Here is a 26,867-nt window from a genome sequence, read left to right as displayed (position 1 = left end):
TGCCTCACAGGACCCGGACCCTTCCCCAACCAATCGGCTGAGGCCACAGCCATTACCTCACCAACTGCCCCTAGGCCCCAGTAAAACCTTTGTCCTTTTGAAACTCGCTCTCTCTCCCTGGTATCTCACTGCTGCGTCCGTGCAGGTAGGGGACTGAGCTCGAGCTAGCTCGAATAAAGGCTCTTTGCTTTTGCATCGGACTCGGCTCCCTGGTGGTCTTTGGGGATCACGAATTCTGGGCATAACATTTTCGCAGTCGGAGGTGTTTGTGCGTGTAGACTGAAGATTTCTCGATTGTTCACACACGTGCGCTCTACTCCTTCTAGAACTGACCTCACATCGAGGGGGGCTGTGGAAGAACCGAGGCGGGACCTTCCCCTGGTGCGTGTCGAGCCCTCAGGGAAGGGGCCCAGCGAGGGCGAGGGCCAGAGGGGCATCGGGAGACCGGGCCCCGGTTCTGCCCATCAGACCCCCTCGGCCGCCATGTGACATGAGACCTCGCCACAGGGGGGCAGGGAGGCCGCACCTTCTTCTTAACCCGGAAGTTATTTTTATGACAAGTGTAGTACGTGCCCCCTGGAAACTCTTGGCGGATATGGACGTGTTAAGATAAAAAAAAGAAACAACCAAGAAATCCGTCCTCCCTCCACCTTCCCTCATCCCACCCAGGAGTTGTCACTGTCCGTTGTTGGGGTGATGAGTTCTAGAACTTTCTGAGGCCTGAGTAGGCCTCGAGCCAGATGAGGTGTGGAGGGAGGCGCGTCTAGCAAGGAAAGGCAAGGAAAGGCTCCGAGGGGTCAGGGTGAGGGTGGAAAGACGGGACTAGGCTCCTTCATGCCCAGAGCTGCAGATCAGAGATGAATCGCACCTCGGGCGGGGCAGGGGTGGGGGGTTCCCGTGTGCCTGGAAACCAAACCCACACAGCCGAGACCAGGAAAGGTCAGGGCCGAGGGCAGCCAGAGACGAGTCAGTGGTAGTGTGGGTGTGGAGGCAAGGAGGAGGGTTCCCCCTGCGGAGGCCACCACGTGGGCCCACGTGACCCATGTCCCCTGGGCAACCAGAGGCCCCAGCAGGCTGGGAGGGCATCCCCGGGGCCAGAGAAGGAAGGCACCTAGGGACAGGACCCCCCCTCCCTGTGCCTCAGTTTGCTCTCCTGTCAAATAGGGGGCAGAAACGGCACCGTGTCCAGAGACATTGGTGGGGGGGCACAGATGGCCCTCAGAGTTTCTGTCTCAAGCCGGGGCCGGGTGCAGACAAGTCCAGCCCCCTCCCAGGGCCCCTAATCAGCTCTGTCATCAGGCCCTGGCCACACGGCAGACACTTAGGAAGTGCCTGCTCTGAGCTGGGCAGCTGGGGGCTGTGCCCATCTGATCTGCGGTGAAGACCACGGGACCCCGAGCGGGCACGGGGGCAGGGACGTGGGCGGCGTGGGCTGGCACAGACGCCTGTCACGAGGGCCTGACTGTCTCCTGGCTCACTCTGGGCCTCGAGCTGGGACCCTCCGGGACGGCCCCGAAGACCCGACTCCTGGAGGACAGAGGAGACGAGCCAGTGTGCCCCCCGGGAACCGGGGAGGGCTTCCTGGAGGTGGGGGACACCCATCCCCACCCCTGTCGGGTGACGAGGAAAAACAAACGTGGGTTTACAGACAGGCCACCTGGGGCCGCCCTGGTCCTGCTGTGGCCTGTGCGGCCCAGAGCTGGCCACTTAGTCCATGGGGCAGGATCCACGGGGCACAAATGGTGGGGACAGCCATAGCTGCAGGTGCCCAGAAGGAGCAGGTGGGGCCTGCCACGGAGCCTGCCCCTCAGCTCCTCCCTCCTCCCACCTCCCTCCTCCCGCCTGCACAGCAGGTGAATGGGCCCTCCCTGACCCACCCTGGCCAGGCACATGGGCTCAGGGCACCCCTAACCCTGCAGCACACACACATCATGGCCCTGGGGCACCGTGGCCTCTAGCCCCTCACCTGACTGCCTACGAGGCATTTCTCTCTGGGTGCTGCCAAGCACCTTGAGCTCATACCCAACCAGGAGCTCCCAACCTGGAGCTCATACCCAACTCCCCCTGGGGAGCCAGCGAAGACCCTCATCTGAAGGTACCCAGATGGGCAAGCACGTCCCTAAAGGGGAGGACAAATTGGCATCATATCCAGGTCACTTTTGTGTGGCAACTGGTTAATTCCCAGAAGAGACCTTGCCTTACAAGAGAAGTGGGATGGACAGATGGATGGTTGGAAGGATGGGGGGATGGAAGGAGGGAAGGATGCAAGGTTGGAACCACGTGGTGACCTCTGGTGCAGGACAGAGCTGGCGGCTGTGGCCACAGAGTGGAGCCAACCCTGAGAACCTCACTCTCCCTTGGCAAGCCTGGTAAGACACCAGCCCCAGCACGGCCCCCTGTACCTCGGGGCTGGCCGACACGCTCCCACGGAGAGCCCACTCCACAGAGACTGACCACACTCTGGTCATTCCTCAAGCTCTTTAATTTGACAGGCAGCACAGCGAGGCACCCTGGGGCCCAGGGACTTCCCGCCCGCCCCCTGGCATCTTCTTGCTCCTTCCCCCAGCAGTCAGGGAAGTCCCGGACACTGAGGAGGCCAGAAGGAAGGCGGAGCCCAGGCCAGGGACGGGGGCGCAGAGGCTGAAGCAGCAGGCTCTGGGGGGAGGAAGGCGTCACTCCTCCGGGCCCAGCCGGGCAGACGGCCAGCAGGCCCTGGTCAGAGGCCCCTCCCGATTTGCCGCGTGATCCAGGGCACGTACGTCTGGACGCGAGCGTAGACGCCGGGACGGTTTCTCAGGGCACAGCTTTCGCCCCAGCTGACCACTCCCACCAAGTGCCAAGCACCCGTCATCTTGCACACCAGAGGGCCTCCGGAATCGCCCTGAGGAAGGAGAGAGAGCACTGAGCCCCGGCTGGCCTCCAGCGCGGGGTGGGGGCCGGGATGGTCTGGGACTCACCTGGCAGGAGTCCCGGCCCTCGGTCCCCGCACACAGCATGTCGTCCTGGATGATCTTCCTGCCCGCCAAGTGGTGGCTGGTGGCGTCATGGTACTGCTGGTCACAGACGGCGTTCTCCACCACGCTCACCGCCACCTGCTGCAGACGGTAGGGCGGAGGCAGCAACTCTGGGGGAGAGACGTGACCGGAGGCTGGAGCGTGGCCCCCCGCTGTCGGCCGCGAGCCTGCGTTCCCGCCCGGATCGCTACCGTGGGCACCCCAGGGTGCAGGGTTCCCATCTCCCTCTAAATTCCTAAGACCCGGAAGGTGGATTCTGACTTTAGTTGGAAGGACCGGAAAGAAAATGGGGGGGGGGGGGTGAGGGTTTCTTCCCGCCCCCCCAATATCTTCCTATAAGTTGGAAAAAAAACTAAGAATATGAATTTCCTCGTCACAGTGTTGGGTCCCGAGCTCAGTTGTGCTTCAGGGACCCTCCAGCCTCTGGGGTCGGATCTCCCGATTGGGGCGCACACGGGGTGGGTGGGGGAGGGTGTCGGAAGGCGATTCCTTTCCAGAACCTGCAGACGCCCACCCGCCAGGACTTCTCCGTGTGGCCAGGTCAGGAAATGCCTCGCGGGGCCCCGAACCCCTCCCAACCCCCACCCCGTACACACGGTGCACCATGACGGTGCCCCAGCCGGTCACCCAGCACTCGTCCTCTGGGGTGACTTCAAGCAGGGCCGACGGGAGCTTGACAGGCCTGACGTTAGCCGTGCATCTCATAGAGTGTGACAGCTGGAGCAGGGCCACGTCTGCACCCAGTTGGGCGTTGATGTAGTCGGGGTGGACGATGACGCGGGTCACATTCAGCAGCGTCCTCCCCCCGTAGAGGTACACGTCCCCGGCATGGATGCGGTAGGCTGCCGGGTCGGCGTCCTTCCTGGGGTTGCAAAGAAGCCACGGAGGCAGGTCCTTCCAGGGCGGCCCCCTCTGCCCCGCCTGGAGCCCGGATTCCCACACCTCCTGATTCACCCAGAGGTGGATGGCAGCGAGCGGAACTCACCGGTCGATGCAGTGGGCAGCGGTCAGCACCCACTGGGGGTGGATGAGGGAGCCCCCGCAGATGTGCACCCAGGAGGCCCAGTCATAATCGTAGATTTTCAGGCTGACCTGCCACGGCCACTTCCCCTGGGGGGCATTGTGGCCCCCGACGATGCCCACCAGCTCGTTTCCAGGGAAGGAGGCTGGGAAGCAACATGAGGGGGGAGGGAGACCGGGCCTCGGGGCCCGGGGCCGAGCCCCGTCCCTACCTAGGCCTCCCCCGAGGGCACGGACAGGCAGCCCCAAGACCCCCCAGCGACTGGAACTGGAGACAAGGTTACAGGAGCCTCTGGGAAGGGAGGACCCCCGTGGGGTCAGGACTCACCTGGGCTCCCCACGACGCAGGTCCCCGAGAAGAAGGGGGTCAGAAGCAACAGCCACAGCATCTGCGAAGAGAGAGGGCACGGAGGGACAGCTCAGGGCCGGAGGGGGCCAGGGGCCTCTGCAGCTGTGTGAGTGGGGACAGTGCCCCTACCTTGCCAGGCTCCACGGATCTCTGCTCTGGGGGGCCCCCAAGGTCCTTTATCTTTTGGCCACAGGAAGTGGGCGGACAACTTGGGCAGTGCTCCATTTGGGGGGGGGGGGTGGAGGTTGGGGAAGAAAGGCAGCCGGGTGTCAGGCTGAGGCTGGGGGCGGCTGCCACCTGGATACGCCGTCCCCGGCCCACGCCCCACCTGAGACTTGGCCGCCCTCAGCCACGCGGACTGGCCCCCACCAGTGTCTCCAAAAGAGGAAGATCCCCGCACGCCCCAAGGCAGGCTCCTGCCTCCCCGGAGGCCGGGGAGGCACCCCTCGTCACACCCAGCTCAGAGCACGGGTCCCCAGGCCTCAGGCATGTGGTGACGCAGCGGGCAGACCTTCTCCCCCAGGGCGGGCGGACTCCCAGGGCCCAGGACGCCCCGCCCTGGCCACCATTCCTACTTTGGGCACTTCCAGAAGGAGGGAGGCCTTTGCTCCTCTGAGAAGGCCGCCGAGCATCAGCAGAGTGTGTTCAGGGGGGTGGGGAGCCGGTTCCCCATCACACACCCGGGAGGCCAGACTCCCACCCTGGCCGCCCACACCCGGCTGACTGTGCTTCTCATGACATGTCTGAGCACCAGAGGCCTCAGAGCCCGTGGCAGGCCTGGCCTGGGGCGCTGTCCACCCACCCTGCCCTGCTTCCGGCCAGTGCAGTCACGTCTCTTCCCCCACGTTGGCCCGGCCATCAGGGCCACTGAGGGACCCCCGCACGTGGCGCAGTGCCCCTGTCCCCTGGCTTCCGCCCCATCCTGAGTGGACAAACCCGGCTTCACAGCCCCTGCCCCTGGCCCCCCTTCCTCATCGGGAGTAAGCCGTGTCTCTCCTTCCTCAGCCCTTGTCAGAGCTCCTGGACCCTGAGCTCCAAGCTCAGAAGAGCCTCTATGGTCGGTGGTGACGGTGATTCGTGCCCCAGGAACCTTGGGGTGGTGACCAGGAAGGTGGCACACCTTGACCTGGAGCCACCTCCAAGTGGGGACAGAAGGTAAGAGGTCCACGATAGCAGCCCTGAGCCGGGGGGCCCAGCCCAGACCTGCTTGTCCAGGGCACGTGGGCACAGGGCAACGGAGTGCACACAGTGAGCCCAGGGGACCCCAGGAGGCATGCTGGGGTGGGGAAGTCTGGGTCCGCCATCCTGGACAGCCCCACACTAAGCACGGCTGGATGTGAGCGAACAGGAGTCCGAGCAGCCCAGCCCCCGAGGCCGGCCACCCAGAGCCCGTCGGAGAAAGCGTGGCCTCCAGCGTCTGGGCAGAGGAGAGGGAGAACATGGGTCCCAGAGGGAAATCGGCCGGCAAGGGAGGCCTGGAAGGAGGGTGCTCTCGAGGGGACAGGACTGCCCCTCCTCACACCCTCCTGCCTCTGGCCCAGTGCCCACCCCGGGGACACCCACCACAGCATGAGGGGTGACCCCCGGGCCGCGAACGAACGCCAACCGTGTGGCTTTCTGCGCCAGTCGTGAGGACCGGGCCCCTCATCTCCAGGAGACGGGCCTCAGCCCACTGTCCCTTGGCCATCCTGGCTCCGGCAGCTAAGCGACCAGGCCGTGGGGGTGGGACACCTGGTCGCTTTGATACGGTCGGGACCAGACCACCAAGAGAAGGCTCAGCGATGGAAGCAGAGGAAGGATGGGGGGCTGCGCGGCCAGGGGCCGCGTAACCGTCAACACCAAGGCCACAAGGTCGAGTCCAGGACCGTGGACAAGACGCCTGGTTCAGGGATATCGTGGGGTAAAGGATGTGGCTGCCCAGACTGATTGCAAAAGCCCCTCGTTGGGCAAAAGACCGGGCAGAGGGTCCTGGCATGGGCACCGGCGTCTCAGAGAGAACCTGGAGGGGGAAGGCCCTTCAGCGCCACGTTTCTTCCGCGGCCCCGCTGGCGGGCCGGTGCTTGGGCACAAACTGGTGGAGAGTAGCAACGAACACGAGTGACCCGGCTTTGGTGAAACCTGGAGGCCCTCGCGCCTGTTCCGGGAGCCCTCACTGAGAGTGTCGCTTCGGGGGATCAAATCCGGCCTCACGCAGCGAAGCCCGGCGTCCCTCGTGACGAGGACCCTGCCCTTCCAGGATGGGAAGACGGTTGCCCAGGGCCATTTTGATGGACCCCTCGACATGCCACCAGCTATAGGAGCCTAAAACCCACTTTGACGTGGCTTCTAAAAACAAGGAAGCTTCATTTTCCTCCAACGTGAGAGTACCTTTGTTTTTAATTACGAAAATAATGTAAAAGACGCAGGCTACAAAAAATCATCGGAAAGTAGACAGCCTGGCTGACCTCCTGCTCACAGTGGCCACTGTGGCCGCCCACGCGCCCACGGTCACTCCCACACACGGGCGCGTGTCGGCCAGAGGGGCCACCAGGATCCCGCTGGGCAGGCGTCCCCTTCAGCCCCGCCCATCTGGAGACAAAGACATCATTTTTCATGATCCGCCACCCTTGGCTGTGTGGGTCTAGGGTAACTTACGGAAACAATTCTCCGTGGACAGACATTTAGGTGGCTTCCAATCGTTTGCTGTGACAACAATGACGAGTTGGCGAGTGCCAGCTCTTGGCCGGAGTCTCCAGTGACTGCGGCCCCAACCCTCCCCCCGCGCGTGCGCTGTCGTGTCCCCAAGTCTGTCACCGCCGGGCATCTTTATGTGGCCATGTGGCCCTCCTTGCTGCATTTCAAGTCCTTGCTGCACATCTACCCCCCTCCGGACCCCAAGGTGGAGGAAGGCAAGGTCGGTTCCCCTGTAACCCCGGGCGGTGCCCCCCCCCCCCGACATTGCTGGGATGAATGAATGAGATCCCAAGGATGATTCCGCCCTCTGCAGACTCGCAAACACCCTCCTTTAGGACGGAGTGCGCTGCGGACAGGATGGCACAGGGGATGGCCGCCCGGGGTTGGGGGAGAGTCTCGGACCCCCATCCTCCGCCTGCCCGAGCCCCCGCCAGCACTCTGGGATCCCAGACAGGACGGCCGGGCCCCCCAGCTCTGCAGCCACACCCACCTCAAAGACCACTCGACCACCAGCCTGTTTACCGAGACGGTTTAATGAGACAAGCACACCAGCCCCGTCGGGGCCTCCACCCTGCCCGTCCCCACTGGTGGGGAAGGATGGGGCCGAGGGAGGGGCAGGAGAGCGGAGGGCTGAAGCCGCAGGGAGGGGAGGGGAGTGGCGCGGAAGGCTCGCTCTGGGGAGGTGACGCGGCGGAAGAAGCGCCGTCCTGCGTCGACCTGCAGCCTGGGCTCACCGGCGCCTCCGCAGCTGCTGTCGGATCCAGTCCACGTGGCTCTGGACGTTTGTGAAGACGGCGGGCAGCTCGTACATGGAGCAGCCGATGCCCCAGCTGACCACGCCCACCTGGACCCACGTGCCTTTCTTCTTGCAGACCAGGGGGCCCCCGGAGTCCCCCTGCGAGGAGAGGGGGCGGTCACGCGGCACGTCGTGGGGGCGGGGGGGAGGTGAGGCCGGGAGGAGACCCGCGGCCCGAGCGCCTCACCATGCAGGGACCGCGGCCCTGAGTGCCGGCACACAGCATGTCCTCCGGGATGACCTTGCCATTGGCTCTGGTGTGCAGGAACCTCCGGTAACCTTGCTCACAGGCCCCCTCCTCTTCCAGTGGGATTTGCACCTGCTGCAGGCGGTAGGGGGGGCTCAGCGGCTCTGGGGTGGAAAGGAGAAGTCGGGAAATGGAGGCGCGGAGGCGGCTGTCCCCTCTTCCCCCACCCCCCACCCTCCCCGTCATTGCCACAGACCAGTCGGCGCTGCCCACACCGCCAGGGCTGGACGCAGAGAGGAGCCCCAGACTGTGGGCCCGGGCCACTTCTGCCGACTCCTCCCGCTGTCACGAATGGGCTCAGATTCCATAAACACACAGTAGGTTGAAGAGTGTCCCCCAAAAACTCACGCTCACCCCGACCTTCAGAATTTGACCTTACGTGGGAATAGTCTTTGTGGACGTAATCAAGCGGAAATGAGGTCGCACTGGATGCAGGGTGGGCCCTAAGTCCAGTGGCTGGCGTCCCCACGCAAGGACAGGCAGGGGGATTTGAGCCTCAGAGAAGGCGGGTGAAGAGACCAGAGGGGGGTGGGCACAGCTGAGGATGAGCCGGAAGCAGGGGGAGGCAAGGAGGGCTCCCCTGCTAAGGCTTCTGGAAGGAACCATCCCTGCCAACAGTTCCATTTTGGACTCTGGCCCCCAGACTGTGAGAGAATAAATTTCTGTCATTTGAAGTCCCCCTGTGTGCGGTCCTTTATACAGTGGCCCCGGGACACCAATACGCCAGGCACCCGGGTCCTTCGTTATCGCGGACCCACACCTCCAACGTCATTCCGCTGTCTGAAAACCACGGGAGTCTGAGAGGAGCAGGTTTGGGTCCGGGCGCCCTGGGCTCACTGTTGCATCCGGCAGATTCTTTGACCCGTCAGGCCCGGTTCCTTCACACAAAACCAAAGTCACAGGGCCCACGTGGCCACATGCCCACCCGCACCTGGGAGACAGGTGGCTGGAAAGGGAGTTTCCTTCTTCCCCGTGTATTCCTGACTCCTGAACCTTCCCCCCCACCCGCAGCCCAACCCAGACCCAGACGGCAGGAAAGATCTGGAACTTGCCGGCTCCCCTCCCCCCAGGCATTCTCACCGAAGTAGAAGCCCCTGCCCCAGCCTGTCAGCCAACACTCGTCCTCTAGGCTGAAATCCAGGCTCTGCAGGGGCAGGGTGACCGGCCGAGTCCTGCTGGACATTCTCACGGGGGTGGCCAGCTTCAGCAGGGCCAGGTCAAACCCCAGAAAGGCGGTGATGTAGTTGGGGTGGACGATGACGCGGCTCACGTTCAACAGCGTCCTGCCCCCGTACAGATACACGTTGCCGGCGTGGATCCGGTAGGCTGACGGGTCGGCGTCTTTCCTGGGGGAGGCGGACCCCAGGCCCCGCTTGGTCAGGGGCACGACCCCGAGGGAGCCCCAGTCTCTGCGTCGGCCCCCTTCCCCCGCCCCCCATCCAGTGTGGGGGGGTTGGGCCCGCAGCGGGACTCACCGGTCGATGCAGTGGGCCGCGGTCAGCACCCACTGGGGGTGGACGAGGGAGCCCCCGCAGATGTGCACCCAGGAGGCCCAGCGGTAAAGGTAGACTCTCAGGCTGACCTGCCACGGCCACTTCCCCTGGGGGGCACTGTGACCCCCCACGATGCCCACCAACTCCCTCTCGGGGGCAGGCGCTGGGGGAACAATGGGCAGGGGTCGGGGATGCGGCTGCGCGGTCCCACAGACCCCAGGTGACTTCTGGGCCGTCTTCACATAGGTCAGAGGGTTGGCGGGCTGGGGCGCAGGGCTGGGGGCTGGGGCGGGGAGGGCACTGTGCCGGGTTAGGACTCACCTGGGATTTCGGGCACAGAGGCCCCCAGGCAGGGGAGGGACAGGAACAGCAGCCAGAGCATCTGCAGGGGAAGGAGGGGAGGGCCCGCGTGAGATGACCAGGGCCAGCCCCCAGGGTCTGGAAAGCCAGCCCGGAGTGTCCGACCTCAGCCTCCTCACCTGGATGGATGGTCGCAAAGCCCTCCTCCCCAGCCCTCCCTGGGAGTCCCTTTATCTTCCTTTGGAAGGAAGTGGGTGGGGTCTGGTCAGACACACCCCACCACCTCAGGTGGTAGGCGGGGCCCCATCCCCACCTCTCGCCCCCTGCATCCCCCCCGCTGGGCCTGCGCAGCTCCTGGGAGAGACCAACTGGGCGACTGCCATGCCTGCACGTCTCAACCGGGCCGTTGCACGAGTCTGGTGACATTTTTAGGTGTCAGACTACGGGGCTTTTCCGGCGCGGAGGCCCAGACCCCACGACGCCCCCCGAGGCGCAGGGCCATCAGCCCTCGTGCCCCATGTCCAGGTGGATGTGGCCGTGGCCCAGGCTCGGCCATGCTGGTGGCCAGTCCCGGAGGCCTGGCACTCAGGTGTCCTCGGCGGGCGCAGAAGCGGCGGCCCAGCGGCCATCACAGCAGCTCAGGGCCCAGCCGGGTCACCCACCGGAGCACAGTCCTACCCCGGGGCCAGGAACCCCTTCTCACTGTCCACCAAACTGCGGCTTCAGGCAGGGAGAGTGGGGATGGCGGTGGGATCGCAGACAGCTGGGGACTGCATCTCCCGAAGACAGACCCCACCACCCGTGCCCCCCTTGCTGCCCAGCCACACCTGGGGTTCAGGTCGCCGCAGGGAGGGAGGCTAGGACATCTCTCTGGAACAGGAGTCTTACTTTCCATGGGGATTGTAGTGTGTACGTGTGTGTGTGTGTGTGTGTGTGTGCGGGCCTGTATGTGTATGTGTGTGAGCATGTGTGTGTGTTAACGTGTGTGAGCACGCGTGCGCGCATGTGTGAGCGTGCGTGCATGTGAGCGCGCGCGCGCGTGCCTGTGCGCGCTCTCACGGACGTGCGCGCGCGCGCGTGTAAGCGTGCCTGCGTGCGCGAGCGTGCGTGTGTTTGTGTGCGCGCATGCGTGCAGGAGCGTGTGCTAACATGCGTGTGTGTGAGCCTCTCCCTGAGGAGCGGGTCTCCCTGGGAAGCCCCGGCGGTGCTCCCCGCAGATCCTCCCGCGGGCACAGGGTCCCGTGGGGGAGGAGGCAGGCAGGGAGGCTGGACCCGCGGCTACAGGAGCCCCTGTGCCCCGACGAGAGAAACCTCAGGGGGGCACACGGGGAAAACAGGCCTGGAGGCTTGGTTCTCACAGACCCCTGGGGCCGTGGCCACAGGAGGAGGCGGTGCGGAGCATGCAGTGTATCAGGCTGGGGCGCAGAACGTGCCCTGAGACTCCGGACCAGACCTGCTGCCCTCCGGGAAGGCGCGGCAGCAGCCAATCAGGATAAAGGCCACGCGTATACAGAGAGCAAGATGCGGGAACACGGTCCACCGGGAGCGGCCATGGGCTATGGTCACCAGACACGGGGCCTGTGGCCTCCTGGATGCCTGGGACTCCCGGACACCTGGGCACCTGGAAGCCCGGAAGCCTGGACGCCTGGGCACCTGGACGCCTGGACGCCTGGGACGGCAGGAGGAGCCCCGGGTGCAGGTGAGTTCCGGGAAGGGGTGGCCTGAGCTGGTCCTGTGCAGAGGCTGTGATATTGGTCCTCACGGGATGGGAGAAGCCTAGATCCGTCTTTTGTCTTTGCTCTGTGCCTACCTGGAGTCGGGGCGAGGTCTGAGGAAATTGGGCATTTTCACCCAGACCGGGCTGGGGAAGTTGGCCAGCTCAGCGTCCTGGCCGGAAGGGCTCCCACAGGACGTACGACTGGAGGAGAAAGAGAAATAAACCTGGGGCCACGTGGCAGGATGGTGGGTTGAATAGTGTTCACATCCTAACCCTGGGTACCTGTGAACGTGACCTCACTGGAAGCTGAGTCTTTGCAGACGTAACTGAACTGAGGATCTTGAGGTGAGATCATCTTGGATTCAGGGTGGACCCTACATCCTGTGACCGGCGGCCGGAAAGGACAAGGGAGGGGGGAGGTTTGGGACAGGGGGCGCGGGAGAGGAGGCGCCCGGCGACAGTGGAGACAGGGCTGGAGGGTGGCGGCCACGAGCCCCAGATGCCCAGGAGGGAGCCTTCCTGCCACGCTCGGGGCAGTTCCACTTCTGGCCCCAGACCTCCAGAGGGTCACCTGCCACGTGAGCGCGCTCTGAGCTGCAGCCCGGGAAAGTGGCACAGGCTCTGAGGCCAACACCAGCAACGCTTCCTGTTTGTTCACATTAAGTGTGTGCGGCCAGCAGGTGCGCTCCCCACCGAAAATGAATTTCCAGCCGGAAGGGACCCTGGAACTGGGCGGGGGGCAGGGGGCTGCGGGCAAGGTGAGGCGCCCACACGTCTCCTGCCGGGAGGGACCTCGAGTTAACGGTCGACGGTTGTGGGCGTGCGTCCTGCTGGTGCCCGTGAGAGGGTGGCCACCGCCTGTCTCCCTCATCCTCCCGGACCCATCGCCAGGGCACAGAGGGGCAGAGACGGCGAGGCGGGCGGCGGGCGGCGCGTTCCCCCAGCGAGCCCCTCGGAACCACGGAAGCCAGGGACACGGCTGGATCTGGGCGGCGGGAGGCTCCTCGCCCCCTCCCCTGTCCTCGGAATGTGGGTTCCACTTGCCTCGTCACTCCCAGGGGCTGCTCCGAGGTAGTGATGTGATACTTTAAACACCTGCACAGGGTACACGGCTGAGCCCGACATCAGCCTTTAAGCTCTGGCGGGCGGGTGCCGCAGCCCAGGACACGTCTTGTAGGTAAGGCCCGTTTGCTTGTTGACCCCGCCACCCGCCCAGCTGGAGTGGCCTGCCTCCTCCTTCAGTCTCTCCCTGCCCTCTGCACGTGGGGCCCAGTTGCAGGTGACCCCCGGATGCTCCCAAGGAGCCCACGCACCCGCAGCGATGGTTATTACCGCTGGCGAGATTCCCCCTTATCGGATGGACAGAGTCCCCCTTGGCCCAAGTTTGGTAAGAGTTTTATCACAAAGGGTGGTTGAATTTCTCAACCAAGAGAATCATACGTGTTTTCCTTATCTGTAGCGTTGACAAGGCCGTTCATCTATCTCTACTCGGTTAATGTGGTAAAATTGCGCCGGTAGATTTTTCAGGTGTTAAACCATCCGGGTTCAGATGCTCATCGGTGTTATTGCAGTTTTTAAAATACACCGTTGGCATCAGATGATGATGTTCTATTTTGGATTTTGAATCGACGTTCATAATTGAACTTGGCCCGGAAATCTCCTTTATTCTATGTACCCAGCTCTGTTCTTTCCTCCTTCTTCTGTTCCCTGGAAGGGTGTGTTCAGTGGGGACCATCTGGTCCTACAAGATTTAGTGTAATTCTCTCGAGAAACCATGCAAGGCTGGTGTTTTAATTTGTACTTTGTGTCTGGGTCGATTTTCAACTGCCCACGTGAAATGCTTCAACGATTACAGTTCTGTTCAGGCTCTCTCTCTCTCTCTCTCGCTCTTTTTTTTTTTTTTTTTAGTTTTTATTTATTTTTATGAGAGAGAAAGAGCAGGGGAGGAACAGAGAGAGAGGGAGACACAGAATTCAAAGCAGGCTCCAGGTTCTGAGCTGTTGGCACAGAGCCTGATGCAGGGCTCGAACCCACGAACTGTGAGATCACGAGCGGAGCTGAAGTCAGACGCTTAACGGACTGAGCCCCCCCCCCCAGAAGCCCCTCTTTTACTTATTCTGAATCACTTCTTTTAGTTACATTGTCCTTTATTGTATCGTTTATGTTTTCTTTGGGCTACGTCAGCTGTTGTTTTACTTCCTCACGTGAACGTGGCATTCTGGATTGTCCCGTTTTCCCCAAACTCGGGGCTGGCCCGCTCTTGTCCCGCAGACACGCTCCGCGTCTATCCCCGCGACATCGGCAGGCGGCATTTTCCTCTTGTTGGTCTTGAACAGCTTGTACTCTCCGTTCGGACGTTTCTTTGACCCGAGAGCTCTTTGGAAGTGTATTTTTAAATTTCCAATTGTGTCTGTCCCTTGATATAAGGACAAACGCGTCTAAGATGACAACCCGGTCCGTTCCTGTTTTCTAACATAAGGCGAGGGAAATGAGCTCAGAGAGCAGAACCCAAGCTCGGCGTTTCCCGAGGGCGCTGACGGAGGCCTGGGGCCCTCCCCGGCCTGGCACCCCAGGGACACGCACGTGCGGAGGGCGGTCCTGGGAGGCCCCTGGGGCAGGGACACCAGCCTCCTGTCCCCGGCCCTGTCCTGAAGCCAGGGGGAGCACCTGAAGGTTTCTTCTCTGGAAACTGAACGAGACATTGGGAGGTGCCCCCCCGGACAGGCGGCTCGGCCCTCCCACTGCTGGGCAGCCCGTTCCACACGGAGCCCCAGGTGCCCACCAGGCTGATGCCGGCGAGCACAGGCACTAGCCAGTCACGGCTGCGAACCTGGTGGAGGCGCCCGGGGCTCCAGGAGGAGGAACAGTGCGGGCTACGGAGCGGGCAGGAGGGGAGACACGGCCGAGGGGCCCAAAGGCAGCTGGGCTGCGGGCAGTGATGGTCACAGTAGAGCCCCGCACAGGCCCGGGGTCACAGGCCGGCACCTCGATGCCCAGGGCAGAGGGCTGGGTGACAGGACAGTAGTAAGCGGACAGCGCTGGTGGCCTTCCCCACGCCCCCGGCAGCCTCTTGGCTCCGCTCCAGGTCCCAGGTGGGCTCAGGCACCCATCCCACGCTGCGGTGCCAAACCCCCCCATGCCCCCTGGCAGGCAGCCCGAGAGGGGTCACACTCCAGGATCGTCCTCACAAGTCAGGGTGGGGACCAGGGAGGCGTAGTCACATGCACCTGACAAGGCTCTCGGGGTCACTTTGAAATGGCGTTCGGGTGAAAATACATCCACAAATAGGCTCCACCAAAATTCCTGGCATTTCTTTCTCAGCACCTACTTTCCCTCAACCCACGTGCCTCACGGATGCTGCCTCAAGCTGACGCCCCAGGTGCGCACCTGCCGGTGACCCGGACCGGTCCCTGCCCTCCTGCGTTTGCCTGAGGGGAGCCTTCCTTACCGTGTCCACCAAGGGACACCCTTCCTGTCCTTGGAGAGCCAGTCAAGCATCTCCTCCTTGTTGTTCCGCAAGCAACACCTGCGGAAGGCTTGCTCAGGTTCTCCTTAGCATGGCCACCATATCTTCCTCTGGGGTGTCACTTATATGCAGCACCCTGTACTCATTATTTGCTTAAAAGGTGGTCTCCTGGCAGACTCAAAGACTGAGGAAAGCAGATGTCATGTTCTATTCATATCTGGATTTTCCATATCCAGTCCAGGCTCTGCCATATAGCATTCCAGGATGGATAAGTGAGTGGGTGGGTGGATGGGCGGATGGATAGATGGATGCATGGATAGATGGATGCATGGATGAGTGGATGGATGCATGGATGGATGGATGGATGAGTGAGTGGGTGGGTAGATGAGTGGGTGGATTGATGAGTGGATGCAAGGATGAGTGGATGGAAGGATGGATGGATGGTTGAATGGATAGATGAATGGATAGATGAGTGGATGGATAAGAGGATGGAAGGATGGATGGATGGTTGAATGGATAGATGAGTGGATAGATGAGTGGATGGATAAGAGGATGGAAGGATGGATGGATGGTTGAATGGATAGATGAGTGGATAGATGAGTGGATGGATAAGAGGATGGAAGGATGGATGGATGGTTGAATGGATAGATGAGTGGATAGATGAGTGGATGGATGAGAGGATGGAAGGATGGATGAGTGGGTGGATGGATGGATGGATGGATGGATGGATGGATGGATGAGTGGATAGATGAGTGGATGGAAGGATGGTTGGATGAATGGATGAGTGGATAGATGAGTGGATGGATGAGAGGATGGAAGGATGGATGAGTGGGTAGGTGGATGGATGATAGATGGTTGGAATTTTGAGATGAGGCTGGCCTTCTAGCAGAGGGTGGGCTGAGAACAGCGGCCCAAGAGTGGAGTATCGCTGAGAACATCCTCCCTCCCTCTTGCCAGTCCATCCATCCTTCTACCCCCACTACCCCCACCACCCCACCACTTTTTGGCATGGAGCAACAACCTCGCCAACCCAAGCCCCAGAGCAGATGGAGCCATCAGGAAGTCCCAGGGCCACTGGGCCGCCCCAGCCGTACCCACACCCAAGAAGTCATTGGTCACGTTCTGTCTTGCTTTGCTAACAGTTTAACGAAACAAAACTGAGACTTGGCCCCGGACCCTTCTGTTCCTAACCACACCCTCACTCAGAGAAGTTTCCATTTCTCTTCTTCTTAGTGTAAGGGAGGAAGAAGCAGCACCCACCAGGGTGGAAGCGACTGAGGACCCTGTGGGGGTGGGGGGAGCAGAGGAGTCAGATGTTGGAAGGAGGACAGAGCAGAGAGACTGGGACAGGGAAGGAGCTGCACTGTCAGGAACCGGGCAGGAACCCAGCCAGAGAGGTGAGCTCTCGTCCCGCCTCCACCTATGGATCCTGTTGGCCACAGTCAACTTTCTGAAATTCGAACAGCATTGATCACTGGAACTTTCCACAACAATGGACTGTGTCTCTGTGCCCACTATGACATAGTGAGACTGAGGATGTGAGTTTTCACGTAATTCACTCTTAGTGATGCGTACGTGGCCCCACATGGCCGGCGGGCTCCTGGGCCCCACACTGGCAGACAGGGTGCAGGCCATCCTGCAGGAGCTGGAGTGAATCCCCACTGTTGTAGGGAAGGACAGATGCCGGCGTGGGACCACCTCTCGCTTTTCTTGGTGTCTGGCCCCCAGGGGAGGCTGGGTTCGATGGTGCAGTTAGGGACCATGAGGTAATGCAGGGTAAGGAGTGCCGGGAGGGGACATTGGTCTCATCCCTGAGGATTGGGGGGACGAGGCTGGGGAGGGAGGCCGAGCCGCGGGAGGGGTCTAGAATGTGGCCTCCTGGAAACAGACCCCACCCAGGGCACGGCAGTAACCACGGGGCCTCCCCGGCTCAGCCACTCGCCCTGCCAGCAGATACAATTGGTCCAGGTTGTTCCTGAAGCTTTCAGAGCCTTGGAACTTCCACCAGGAAGTACCCCCTCCCCACCGCGGTCAAGTACATGCAGAAATCCTGGAGGCTGCTTTGCACACAGTTTAATAGGACAGCAGACAGGGGGGAGGAGGGAGGTCCCTGACGCTTCTTACCCAACATGCCCGCTGTCAAGGAGACACCAGCTTCCCAGCCCCTCCTCTGCCTCTTGGGCCCCAAAGTCAGAGAAGGACAGGGCACCGAGGGGACAGGGCACCTGGGAGACGGTGGTGCCGAATGGGGGAGGTGGCAGGGGTGGCTGGCTCCTCGGCCACACAGGCCCATCAAGGCCACAGGGGGACGTGCTGGTAGATCCAGGATGAGTAGGTCATCACGCGGGTGTAGACCGCAGGATAGTCGATGTGCCCGGAGGCCATGCCCCAGCTCAGCACTCCCACTTGGATCCACATGTCCAGCCAGAAACAGACCAGGGGGCCCCCCGCATCACCCTGTAAGGGGGGCTCACAGGTCAGTCGGCCGCAGGGCGCCCCACTGCAACACCCAGAAGCCCTGAAACGGAGGGCAGGGGCGGGCCCGAGTCTCACCTGGCGGGAACCCCTTCCCCTCCTCCCTGCACACAGCATGTCCTTCTTGATGACACTGCCGTGGCCTCCAGCAGGTGACCCCTGGCGGTAGATCTTCTCGCAGACCTGGTTCTCCACGATGGGGACCTCCGCCTCCTGCAGGCGGTGGGCTGGGGATGGCAGGGCTGCGGGAGGGGCTGGGTGAGAGAGGGCGGCTCCAGGGGCTCACGCCCCCCCCCCCGGGTGCCAGGCCACGCTCCCCTGGGTCCCTCCTCTCGGAGTCACGCGTCACACCATCGCTTTGATGGAAAAAAGGACGGGAATCATGGCCAATTCGTTGTCGTGTATCCAAAAGCCGCTCCATGAAATCAGAGGCCAGGCTTGGGTACATGAGAGAAAGGCCTTGCAGAAACCAACGAGCCACACTGAGGTCCCTGTCCCGACTGGCGGTCACACGGTGGGGGTTTTGAAGACTTTGCTACTTTACTCACAACCAAGAGGCCAAGCCTCGACATTCTGGCGCGTCAACAGAGCGGGGCCACGCCAGGGGCTGGGGGCCCAGAAAGTTCGCTCACAGCCAGACCCCAGAAAGAGCTGGGTTTTGAGGGATCTTTGGGGTCCGGGAGCCACGCGGTTCCCTGGCGTGTTTGCTGGTCGCCGATCGGGGTGGTGCCGGAGGAAGCCACACCCTCACTCTCAGCCTGCGGGTCCCCCCCCACCCCCCGCAGCAGGCCAGTGACACGAGCCAGGGTGGCGAGGGAGCCCCTCCCAGGACCATCATGTGATCCTGAGCCCGGGGCCTCCTTCACCCCGGCCTCAGTTTCCCCGTCTTAACCTCCCGTGTGCAAACAGCCTGGGGAAACGGGCAGGGAGGGAAGCAAGGGAAGGTGGTCTCCCCGGGAAGCACAGCAGTGAACCCCTCCCAGCAGGACGAGTCCCGAGTCCCTGGGTTCCCAGCTGCAGGAGCAGTGACCCCTCGCCCGTAGGCTGTTGTCCAAGTTTAAACAAGGACGTTCTCAGATGCCTCCTGAGGCCGGGCCGGGGGTGGGTGGCCAGTAGTCCGGCCGGCCCATCTGTGCCGGGCATGTCCCCCCACCGACCAAGGCCGTGGGCCATGCGGTCCCCACCTCACCCCCGTGTCCTCTGCCTTGTCCCTCCTCTGAGCAGCCCCCCCCCCCCCGGTCTTACCGTGGGCCCCAAAGGTGCCCCAGCCGGTCACCCAGCACTTTGTTCCGGGGCTGAGCACCAGTGAGTCAGGAGCAAGGCTGACGGGGTTCACGTGCTGGGACAGCATCACGGGTGCCTCCAGTCTCAGCAGGGCGATGTCCGCGCCCCCCCAGGCAGACAGGCTCACATTGAACTTGGGGTGGCGGATGATCTCGGTCACGTTGTGCAGCTGGTCGTGGTCATAGAGTCTCAGCTGCCCCATTTGGACCCTGTATTTCTGTGGCTCCCTGGGAGAGAGACCAGGAGCTTCTCCAGGAAGCCGGGTGGGGGCGGGCACCTGGTCACCCCCCCCCCCAGCAGGACTGTCTCCAGGGGCTCAGAGCCTGAAGGCTCCCCCTGACGCCCCCAGAGCCACCCAGACCCAGAGTCTCCTGGCCCAGGACACTGTCCCCTCACACCGCCCCGGCCCTCTGCCTGCTCCCCTCCCGCCCCCTCCCCTGCCAAGGGGGCGGCCAGAGTCACCCACAGTCCAACGCAGTGGGCCGCGGTCAGCACCCACTGGGGGTGGACGAGGGAGCCGCCACATTCGTGCTGCCACCGGTCACACTCTTCGTTGAAGACCCTCAGGCTGACCTGCCATGGCCACTTCCCGGCAGGGATGTCATGGTCCCCGTCGGTGCCCACCAGCTCGGGCCCCAGGCCAGGCCCTGGGGAAGCGCAGTGGGGAGCCGTCAGGGACCCAGAGGCTGCTGCCGCCTGGGGCTAAGCACAGCCTCCCACACTTAGTGTCTCCCAAAGGTCACCACCCTGTCCCACTCCAGGTCAGTGCAGGCCCGAGGTCACCGATGGGTTCCAGGATGACGGGAGCACTGCATGGGGTAGGCACTCACCAGGGGTCACGGGCACAGAGCCCCCCAGGCAGGGGAGGGTCACGAACAGCAGCCACAGCATCTGTGGGGGGAGAGGGGGCGGCTGGAGTCAGGACACCAGGGCCAGGTTCCCCACGTCTGGGATAGAGAGGGCAGGGGTCTGGGCTATGTCCTCACCCTTCTGAGGCCTCTCCCTTCTGCCCCTGGGGCCTCAGAGCCCCTTTATCCTGCAAGCCCAGGAAGTGGGTGGGCCAAGAGCAGGGAACCTGGGGGCAGGGCCCCCCCCCCCCCAACTAGTGGTCAGGGTACCAGCACCTGCAGAGAACCCACTGTTGCTGGCCCAGGGCCAGGCGCTGGGAACCCAGCAGCCAGAGTGGACACAGGCCCATCTGGGGGTGAATCGGGCCTCCTGGGGTGATAGTAGGTGCCCAGGGTCAGGAAAGGCCCGTCCTGGGGGCACAGATCCAAAGGGTAAGGGTGGAGCCTCGTTCTGCAGGCCCAGGCCCTGGGTCCACACCTGCCCTCCCACCCCTCGCGGGACCACCAGCTCCCCAGGCAGCCCCACAGGAGGTCCTGTAACCTGGCCCCAGCCGGCGAGGGCCATGGGTGCAGCGACCTCCATGGGGACCCGGTACGACCTTCGTGGAGGCCTCCTCCCTCTTCCCAGGACTGGACACACGCTGGGCCAGCACAGGACAAGGCTCCCCAGTCTCAGCACCGGGGTCTGGTGGAGGTTTGCGGGACAAGGGTGCCGTGGCTGGGGGAGGGTCCAGTCATCTGGAGCCTGGTGGGTCCCTGCTGGGCCCTGAAACCTGGGCTTAGGGGGCAGGGTGGGACGCTTGGGCATGAGGGGCTGCCCCCCGACCCTGTCACCGCAGCCAACCTCCCACCCACGCCCTCGTCCGCCCTCAGCCTCCCTGCTGCCGACACAGCTGGGTCCCTGCCATGGTTCCACCCGGTCACATGGCCGAACCACTATGAGGGGATGGGGAAGCACCCACCGGGACCCCTAAGAAGGGACCCCCGAACTCAGGAGGGGCTGGACGCTGGGCCCCCATCTGATGGATGATCCCAGAACGGTCCTACTACACACCCGGTGGCTGTCCCTTTTAAGACCCCCGTGTCCCCAGTGCAGGGAAGGGTGCCTGGGAGACCCCAACTCGTTTATGGACACCGATGTCTGGGTGGCTTCTCCAGGCACTCGTGTCCTGGTTTGTCAGCTACGAATTAGTCAGAAAATGAAAGCTCTGAGCTCTTTAAAAATGTTTCAGTTCCATGTTTATTTGGTGTTTTGTGTTTGTTTGTTTGTTTGTTTGTTTGTTTGTTTTTTAAGGCAGCTGGGGTTGGCAGGGAGGGACAGAGCTGAGGTTTCTGGAGCGGAGCAGTGCAGAACAGGACGGGGCACAGCCTGGGGGGCCCCTGATGCGGGACTTCCTTGCTGTAGGTCCGAGCATTCAGGACCCTGACGGGACAGGTGTGTGGGGCGGGGAACAGCTGTCCTGTCACCATCACAGCCAGAAAATCCAGAGGCGCCAAAGGAGACCCCCGTTTTCCTGGTGAAGCTGTCCTCGCAGGGCAACCTGGGGGCCTGATGTCATCCCCGCAGGGAGGACCTTAGGGGACCGAGGCTTTCGGGACACATTATCAGAATGAAAGAAAGAGACGTTTTGATTTGTCAGATGGGACATTGAAAATCCAGGAAAGAATCTGGTGCCAGAAAGGGAGGAAATGGTCTGTAGAACGGGCCCAACACTGTCCAGGAGTGCAGGGCGTTCTGAAGGAGCAGAGGGGCAGAGGAGGACCCCCCAGGGCCTCCCGCTGGATCCCGAGCCTCGTGCCAGCGGAGGGAGGGAGGAGGGAGGAAGAGAGATCTAGGACTGAAGCCCCCGGCACCGAAAGCAGCACATCATCCCCTGACATTCTTTCGGGGCCCCCGGGAGCCACCCCTCTCCTCTCTGCCTGGCCTGCAGATGCCAGCGCCAGGGACCCCAACAGGCAGGCCTGGCCATCGCCCCCCCCCCCCCCCCCCCCCCCGCCGCTCTGAGCCGCAGACGCACCACAGTCAAGCACAGACACGGCCTTGGGCGGTTCTCCCAGAGCGTTTAATGAGACTCCAATCGCAAGCAGTCCCCTGTGATTCCTGGGCTTGTTCCCACGCTGGACTCCCCTCGAGGAGCCGCTCCCCTGCTCCCCGCAACCCCGCAGGGAAACGTGGTGCTGAGACAAGGGACTTCGGGGGTCTGTCCCTTCTAGGGTGCGGGGGACAGAGGGACGTGCCGGCAGATCCAGGGCACGTAGCTCGTCACTCGCGTGTACACCCCGGGGAAGTCGCGATGGCCGCACTGGTGGTCCCAGCTCACGATCCCCACCTGGAGCCAGGTGCAGTTCCAGCGGCACACCAGGGGGCCCCCGGAGTCCAGCTGCGGGGAGACAAGGCCCTCAGCCCGGGCTCCCCGCGTCCCCACGGCCTAGGGACCGGCGGGAAGGGGACAGAGGAAGAGGCCAGGGCAGCCGGGAGCCTCACCTGGCAGGAGTCCCGGCCCTCACTCCCCGCACATAGCATGTCGGCCTTGATGACCTGATCGCTGCTCTCCGAAGCGTTCTGATAGTGGCGGTTACACTCCTCGTTCCCCACCACGGGGATCTCCACCTCCTGCAGGTGGTAGGGGGGCGGCAGAGGCGCTGCGGGGAGGCGCCGCGTCAGAACCGGGCTCGCCTTCTTCCCGGCCGCGCGCACACCCCGCTGTGTGCTGGGCCGCCCCCCACTGCCAGGCCTGACCCCGGGGCCCAGCACCAGCCCCCGCGGGTACAGCCCACGCCCTCTGTGCCCGGGCATCTGTCCAGATGCCCATGCAGCTCCAGGACGCAGGACTCCCTCGCCGGAGTCTGGGCCCCCGAGCCCGAGGACAGGCCCCAGGAGAGCCCTCCAGCGTCCGCGGGACTCACAGCTCCTGCGGGGAAACTCCGCCTCAGCGACAGAGGAGCCCCGCACCTCGTGGGTCACCCAAACTCAGCGAGCCTGAGTTCGTCCCCCGTGACGTGACCGCCCCCGCGCGCCCTCCGACTGTGGTGGCCGGAGTCCAGCTCGGATACGGCAGGGGCCGGAGTCAAACACAGAACCGCCTGCCCCGGGGCGAGTGTCCAGTTCCTGACGTCTGTTCCAGAAACTTCCTGCCCAGAACCCTGGCATCCACCTGACCCTGGGGATCCCAAAAGGCCCGTGCAGTGAGCCACTCTCTTTAAAGGCCCAGCCACCCCATCCCCCCATCCTTCCCCAGCTAGTCTCCCCAATACCTACAGTTGTCCGCAATGTCACCCCAGCCGGTCACCCAGCACATCTTCCTTGCGGGGACCCGTAGGGAGGCAGGCGGGAGGGAGACCAGGTTGACATGCTCAGAGAGCATCACGGGCGCCTCCAGTCTCAGCAGGGCGATGTCTGCGCCCCCCCAGGCGGACAGGCTCGCGTTGAACTTGGGGTGGCGGATGATCTCGGCCACCTTGTGCAGCTGGTCATGGTCATAGAGTCTCAGCTGCCCGACTTGGACCCTGAAGGCACAAGCCTCCAAGTCCTCCCTGGGGGAGAAGGGGCCCAGGGCTTCTCAGGGGGGGCAGAGGGCACGCAGAGCTGGGAGGGGGCCCCAGGAAGCCCGCCCAAAGCAGCAGGACCCTGCACATGGCACACCCCCCACCCAGCTTGCACCCAGCCACGGGGATGGTGACGCACGACTCACGGCTCAACGCAGTGGGCAGCAGTCAGCACCCACTGGGGGTGGATGAGGGAGCCCCCGCATTCGTGCTGCCACAGGCCAAGCCTCATGTCGTAGAACCTCAGGCTGACCTGCCACGGATACCTCCAGCCTGAGACATCGCAGCCCCCCACGATGCCCACCGACTCTCGTCCCGGGCTGGGGGCTGCGGAACAAGTTGAGGGGCTATCAGGGGCCCAGACAATGACCTTCTCAGAGTTCAGGAAGGGACAAGGGAAGCTTTTCCCAAAGGGACAGTCCCCACAACCCCTGGGCTACTTCTGGGAGCCCTGAGCACATTGGAGGGGATCCGGACTCACCAGGGGTCACGGGCACAGAGCCCCCCGGGAAGGGGAGAGTCAGAAACAGTAGCCACAGCATCTGCAGGGGACCCGAGGGGAAGAGCTCAGATGCAGCTTTCTCCACGGCGGCCCCTTCCCTGGGCGTCCCTCCCTGGCCCCCATTTATCCTAACAACACAGGAAGTGACCAGAGTGGGTCAGCCCTCCCCCGGGGGGGGGGGGACACTCTGTGGCCAAACAGGGCACAGCCTTGCCACCTTCTGCCAGCCAGGCAGAGCAGGCAGGGCCACACCGTGAGGGCAGGTCCCATCGTGAAGGACACAGTCACAAATGTGGTGTCTGAAGAGAGTGAGACCTTCCGTGAAGAGACGGCCCGTCCCGGCTGCTGTCTCAGGAAGGTGATTTGAGGCTGAGACAGAGATGAACTTGAAGCCATCTGCCCTCAGCCTCGGTGTCACCCCTTAGGCCGCGGTCCTGCTCCCCTGGGCCCCGGTCCTCCAGCCCCCAGGAGGGAGAAAAAACACATAAGGCTGCCCCATGAGTGGGCGTGAGGGGGCTTTGCTCCGAGCTGTGCCGCTGGGCTGGGACATCTCAGGACCAGTTCGGTCGTGCTCCTGTGGGGATCCCTTCGCTCTATCTACGATTCACGGACGGTGCCCCAGCCGGGCTTGTACTTCCCAACAACTCGGTCTCTCTTCCGTGGAGCGTCTGGGCCTCCCTGCTCACCCAGGCAAGGGGAAGTGAGGGGCGTCGGGGCCCGGGTCCCCAGGCCACCGGGAAACTTGTGTTGGAGACCCTCCGGGAGGCCTACGCTCCGCTGACCTCAGCCACTCCCCAAGGCCCCCAGAGTCGATGAAGCAGTGACCCCGGGCCCCGGGCCCAGCCCAGGCTGCGTCACAGCTGAGCTACAGAGATGGGGAGGTGCTGAGAGGCCCACGCAGCCCCGAAGAAGGGGTGAGGAACCCCAGTCCCAACCGCAGGGCAGGAGACGGCGGCCTGGTCCTTTTCTGCTCAGGCTGACTGTAGACAGGCAGGGCCGGAGCATGGTGTGGGGCACCGGGGAGCCCCGGGGCAGGTCAGGGAGGGCACGGGGGCGAGGTGCCCACTCTCGTCATCTGTCGGGCCCTGGCTCTCGGCTCCCTTCAGCAGGGCCACCCAGAAGAGGCAGGAGACCCCAGAAAAGGCCTTGGGCCTGGAGCCTGCAGGTGCCCAGGGGGACCAGCCACAGGTGCGGCCGGACACGGAGCCTAGAAACGCAAGCAGGGTCTTCCCTGCGGATGAAGGTGTCTTATGAGGAGACCCTCCCGCCTGGATAGTTCCACTTTGAGCCCCAGGGGACACATCTGATGATTTCCGTGTGAAAATGTGACTCAGGCAGCCCTGGAGGAAGCCGTGGGTGATGGTGGGCACCTCTGTGTGCTCCTGCCCACTCCGACCACGAGGCGGGGGCCAGGCCGGAGACACACGCACGCACTCGCCATTCTGCGTGTCATTAAAGGCAAGGAAAAAAAAAATCATTTAGAACCGAGCAAACTGCCCTTCAAGGGCAACCTAAGGATATCCTCGATAACGCAGCATCTCAAACCTTTGATACTCTCTGCGACAGTTGAGATAAGACTCGTAAAGGAAAATGTTGCAAGAGATATATTCAGCGAAAGAAATCAAATATCGTGATAAAGGTTACCGCCATCCTTTTCAAAAAGATAGTGTCGAAGACCGAGAGAAGCCGTATCCACAGTAACCCAGAATCAACAGTTCAGATATCAACACAACGGAATCAGGAAAGTGAGAGCCGGAGATACGAGGTGCAGACGGCGCGGACACGATCTCCTCTTCCCGCATACGTCTGTTCTAGAAGACAGGGAAGGGAGGGAGAAGAAGGAACAAACACGGGGCTAGTGGACCAATATAAAATATAATACGTTCACGTGGTAGAAATCAGACTGAGCACATCAGTGATCGTAATAAACACAGAGGGACAGAACTTAGTGGCCAAAAGTCCAGTTCTGAAGGTGGATTGGCTATCAAAACACACACATCCAGGTGATACACTGTTTGCAAGACAGAAGCAAAAGTCAATGGGAAAAGGGTGGAAAAAGGTATTACAGGCAGATAAATGCTAGACCACCTGTAGCGTGATTCGTTGAAAAGCGTTTTTGGCAAGTTGGGAGTTTGTCAGCATTGAAAAACCCACTCATCAAAACACACTCGAAGAGGGGTGCCTGGGTGCCTCAGTCGGTTGAGCCTCTGACTCTCCATTTCGGCTCAGGTCACGATCCCAGGGTCTTGGGATCGAGCCCCGTGTCGGGCTCTGGGCCGAGTGTGGAGTCTGCTTGGAATTCGCTCTCTCCCTCTCTGCCCCTCCCCTGCTCGTGTGAGCTCTGTCACTGTAAGTAGATAAGTAGGTAAGTAAATAAATAAAATCTTAAAAAGTAATTCTAAAAAGGTACATCATAGTAAATTATTAGGATTTTTCTCTAAGTGTTTGTCACGGTAAAATACACATAACGTAAAATTCACCTTAAACGTTTTGAGCACGCTGTTCCGTGGCACTAAATATATTCACAGCATACACCCGTCCCCACCATCCACGTCTGGAACTTCCTCATCTCACAAAACTGACGCGCTGGCTCCTGCCATCTGCTTCCCGTGCTTGTGATGTGATGGCTCCAGGGACCCGTGTCCCCCGGTGTGTGCCTGGTGCATGTCGATATGGTCCTCGGGGTTTATCTGTGTTGGAGCGAGCGTCACTATCCCCCCTTCTCGAGGCTGAATCACAGTCCCCTGCACAGACCACACGGCGTTTACTCATTCGCTGGGCGCTCCGTTTGGAACACGTGTGAGCTCTTCGGATGTACTTCTGGAAAGCCCCGAACCGGTAGAGACATGAGCCGTGGCCTTGGAGAGAAGGGCGACGTGTCATGGAGGCCTTAACACCTGTAGATTCAACGTGATTCCCGTGTAAATCTCAAATGGGCCTTTTCAGGGCCTCTGATGAGATTTTCCAAAAGTACCCCAGGACAACACAGGGCCAACGGTACCGGGCCCTACTGGGGAGGGAAGGCGGGGAGGGACACCCTTGCTACAGATCAGGACTGTGGTGGGCCCGTGCGTCCTCCCAAGTGGCTCCGTCAGACTGACTCTGGCCGGTGTCCACACTGGGCTAAGCATCACTGG

At 62.4% G+C, this 26,867-nt stretch overlaps 3 protein-coding genes across 3 annotated transcripts; all 3 read right to left on the bottom strand.

Moving 5' to 3' along the window:
* Positions 1-2,467: 2,467 nt before the first annotated feature.
* Positions 2,468-4,591, bottom strand: LOC122210168 (serine protease 29-like). Its single transcript, XM_042922687.1, has 6 exons — positions 4,513-4,591; positions 4,363-4,423; positions 4,000-4,180; positions 3,611-3,876; positions 2,958-3,124; positions 2,468-2,881 (listed from the first exon to the last, which is right to left on the bottom strand). Exons 2-6 carry the CDS (start codon positions 4,421-4,423, stop codon positions 2,717-2,719), a joined length of 840 nt encoding a protein of 279 aa, XP_042778621.1. The 5' UTR covers positions 4,513-4,591; the 3' UTR covers positions 2,468-2,716.
* Positions 4,592-7,649: 3,058 nt separating this feature from the next.
* On the bottom strand, positions 7,650-9,974 carry LOC122210169 (putative serine protease 29). The gene is made up of 5 exons (XM_042922688.1): positions 9,914-9,974; positions 9,575-9,755; positions 9,180-9,445; positions 8,040-8,203; positions 7,650-7,951 (listed from the first exon to the last, which is right to left on the bottom strand). Exons 1-5 carry the CDS (start codon positions 9,972-9,974, stop codon positions 7,787-7,789), a joined length of 837 nt encoding a protein of 278 aa, XP_042778622.1. The 3' UTR covers positions 7,650-7,786.
* A 7,174-nt stretch (positions 9,975-17,148) lies between these two features.
* On the bottom strand, positions 17,149-25,951 carry LOC122209750 (mastin-like). The gene is made up of 11 exons (XM_042921905.1): positions 25,819-25,951; positions 25,375-25,541; positions 23,710-23,770; positions 23,375-23,555; positions 22,942-23,216; positions 22,168-22,325; positions 19,665-19,725; positions 19,301-19,481; positions 18,796-19,061; positions 17,629-17,792; positions 17,149-17,532 (listed from the first exon to the last, which is right to left on the bottom strand). Exons 2-11 carry the CDS (start codon positions 25,378-25,380, stop codon positions 17,368-17,370), a joined length of 1,518 nt encoding a protein of 505 aa, XP_042777839.1. The 5' UTR covers positions 25,381-25,541; positions 25,819-25,951; the 3' UTR covers positions 17,149-17,367.
* Between the last annotated feature and the right edge of the window lie 916 nt (positions 25,952-26,867).

Source organism: Panthera leo, chromosome E3 (assembly GCF_018350215.1).
Source record: "Panthera leo isolate Ple1 chromosome E3, P.leo_Ple1_pat1.1, whole genome shotgun sequence".
In the NCBI taxonomy this organism is placed as follows: domain Eukaryota; kingdom Metazoa; phylum Chordata; class Mammalia; order Carnivora; family Felidae; genus Panthera; species Panthera leo.
The sequence above is the reverse complement of the archived record's forward strand: the minus strand, read 5'-3'. Positions and strand labels throughout refer to the sequence as shown.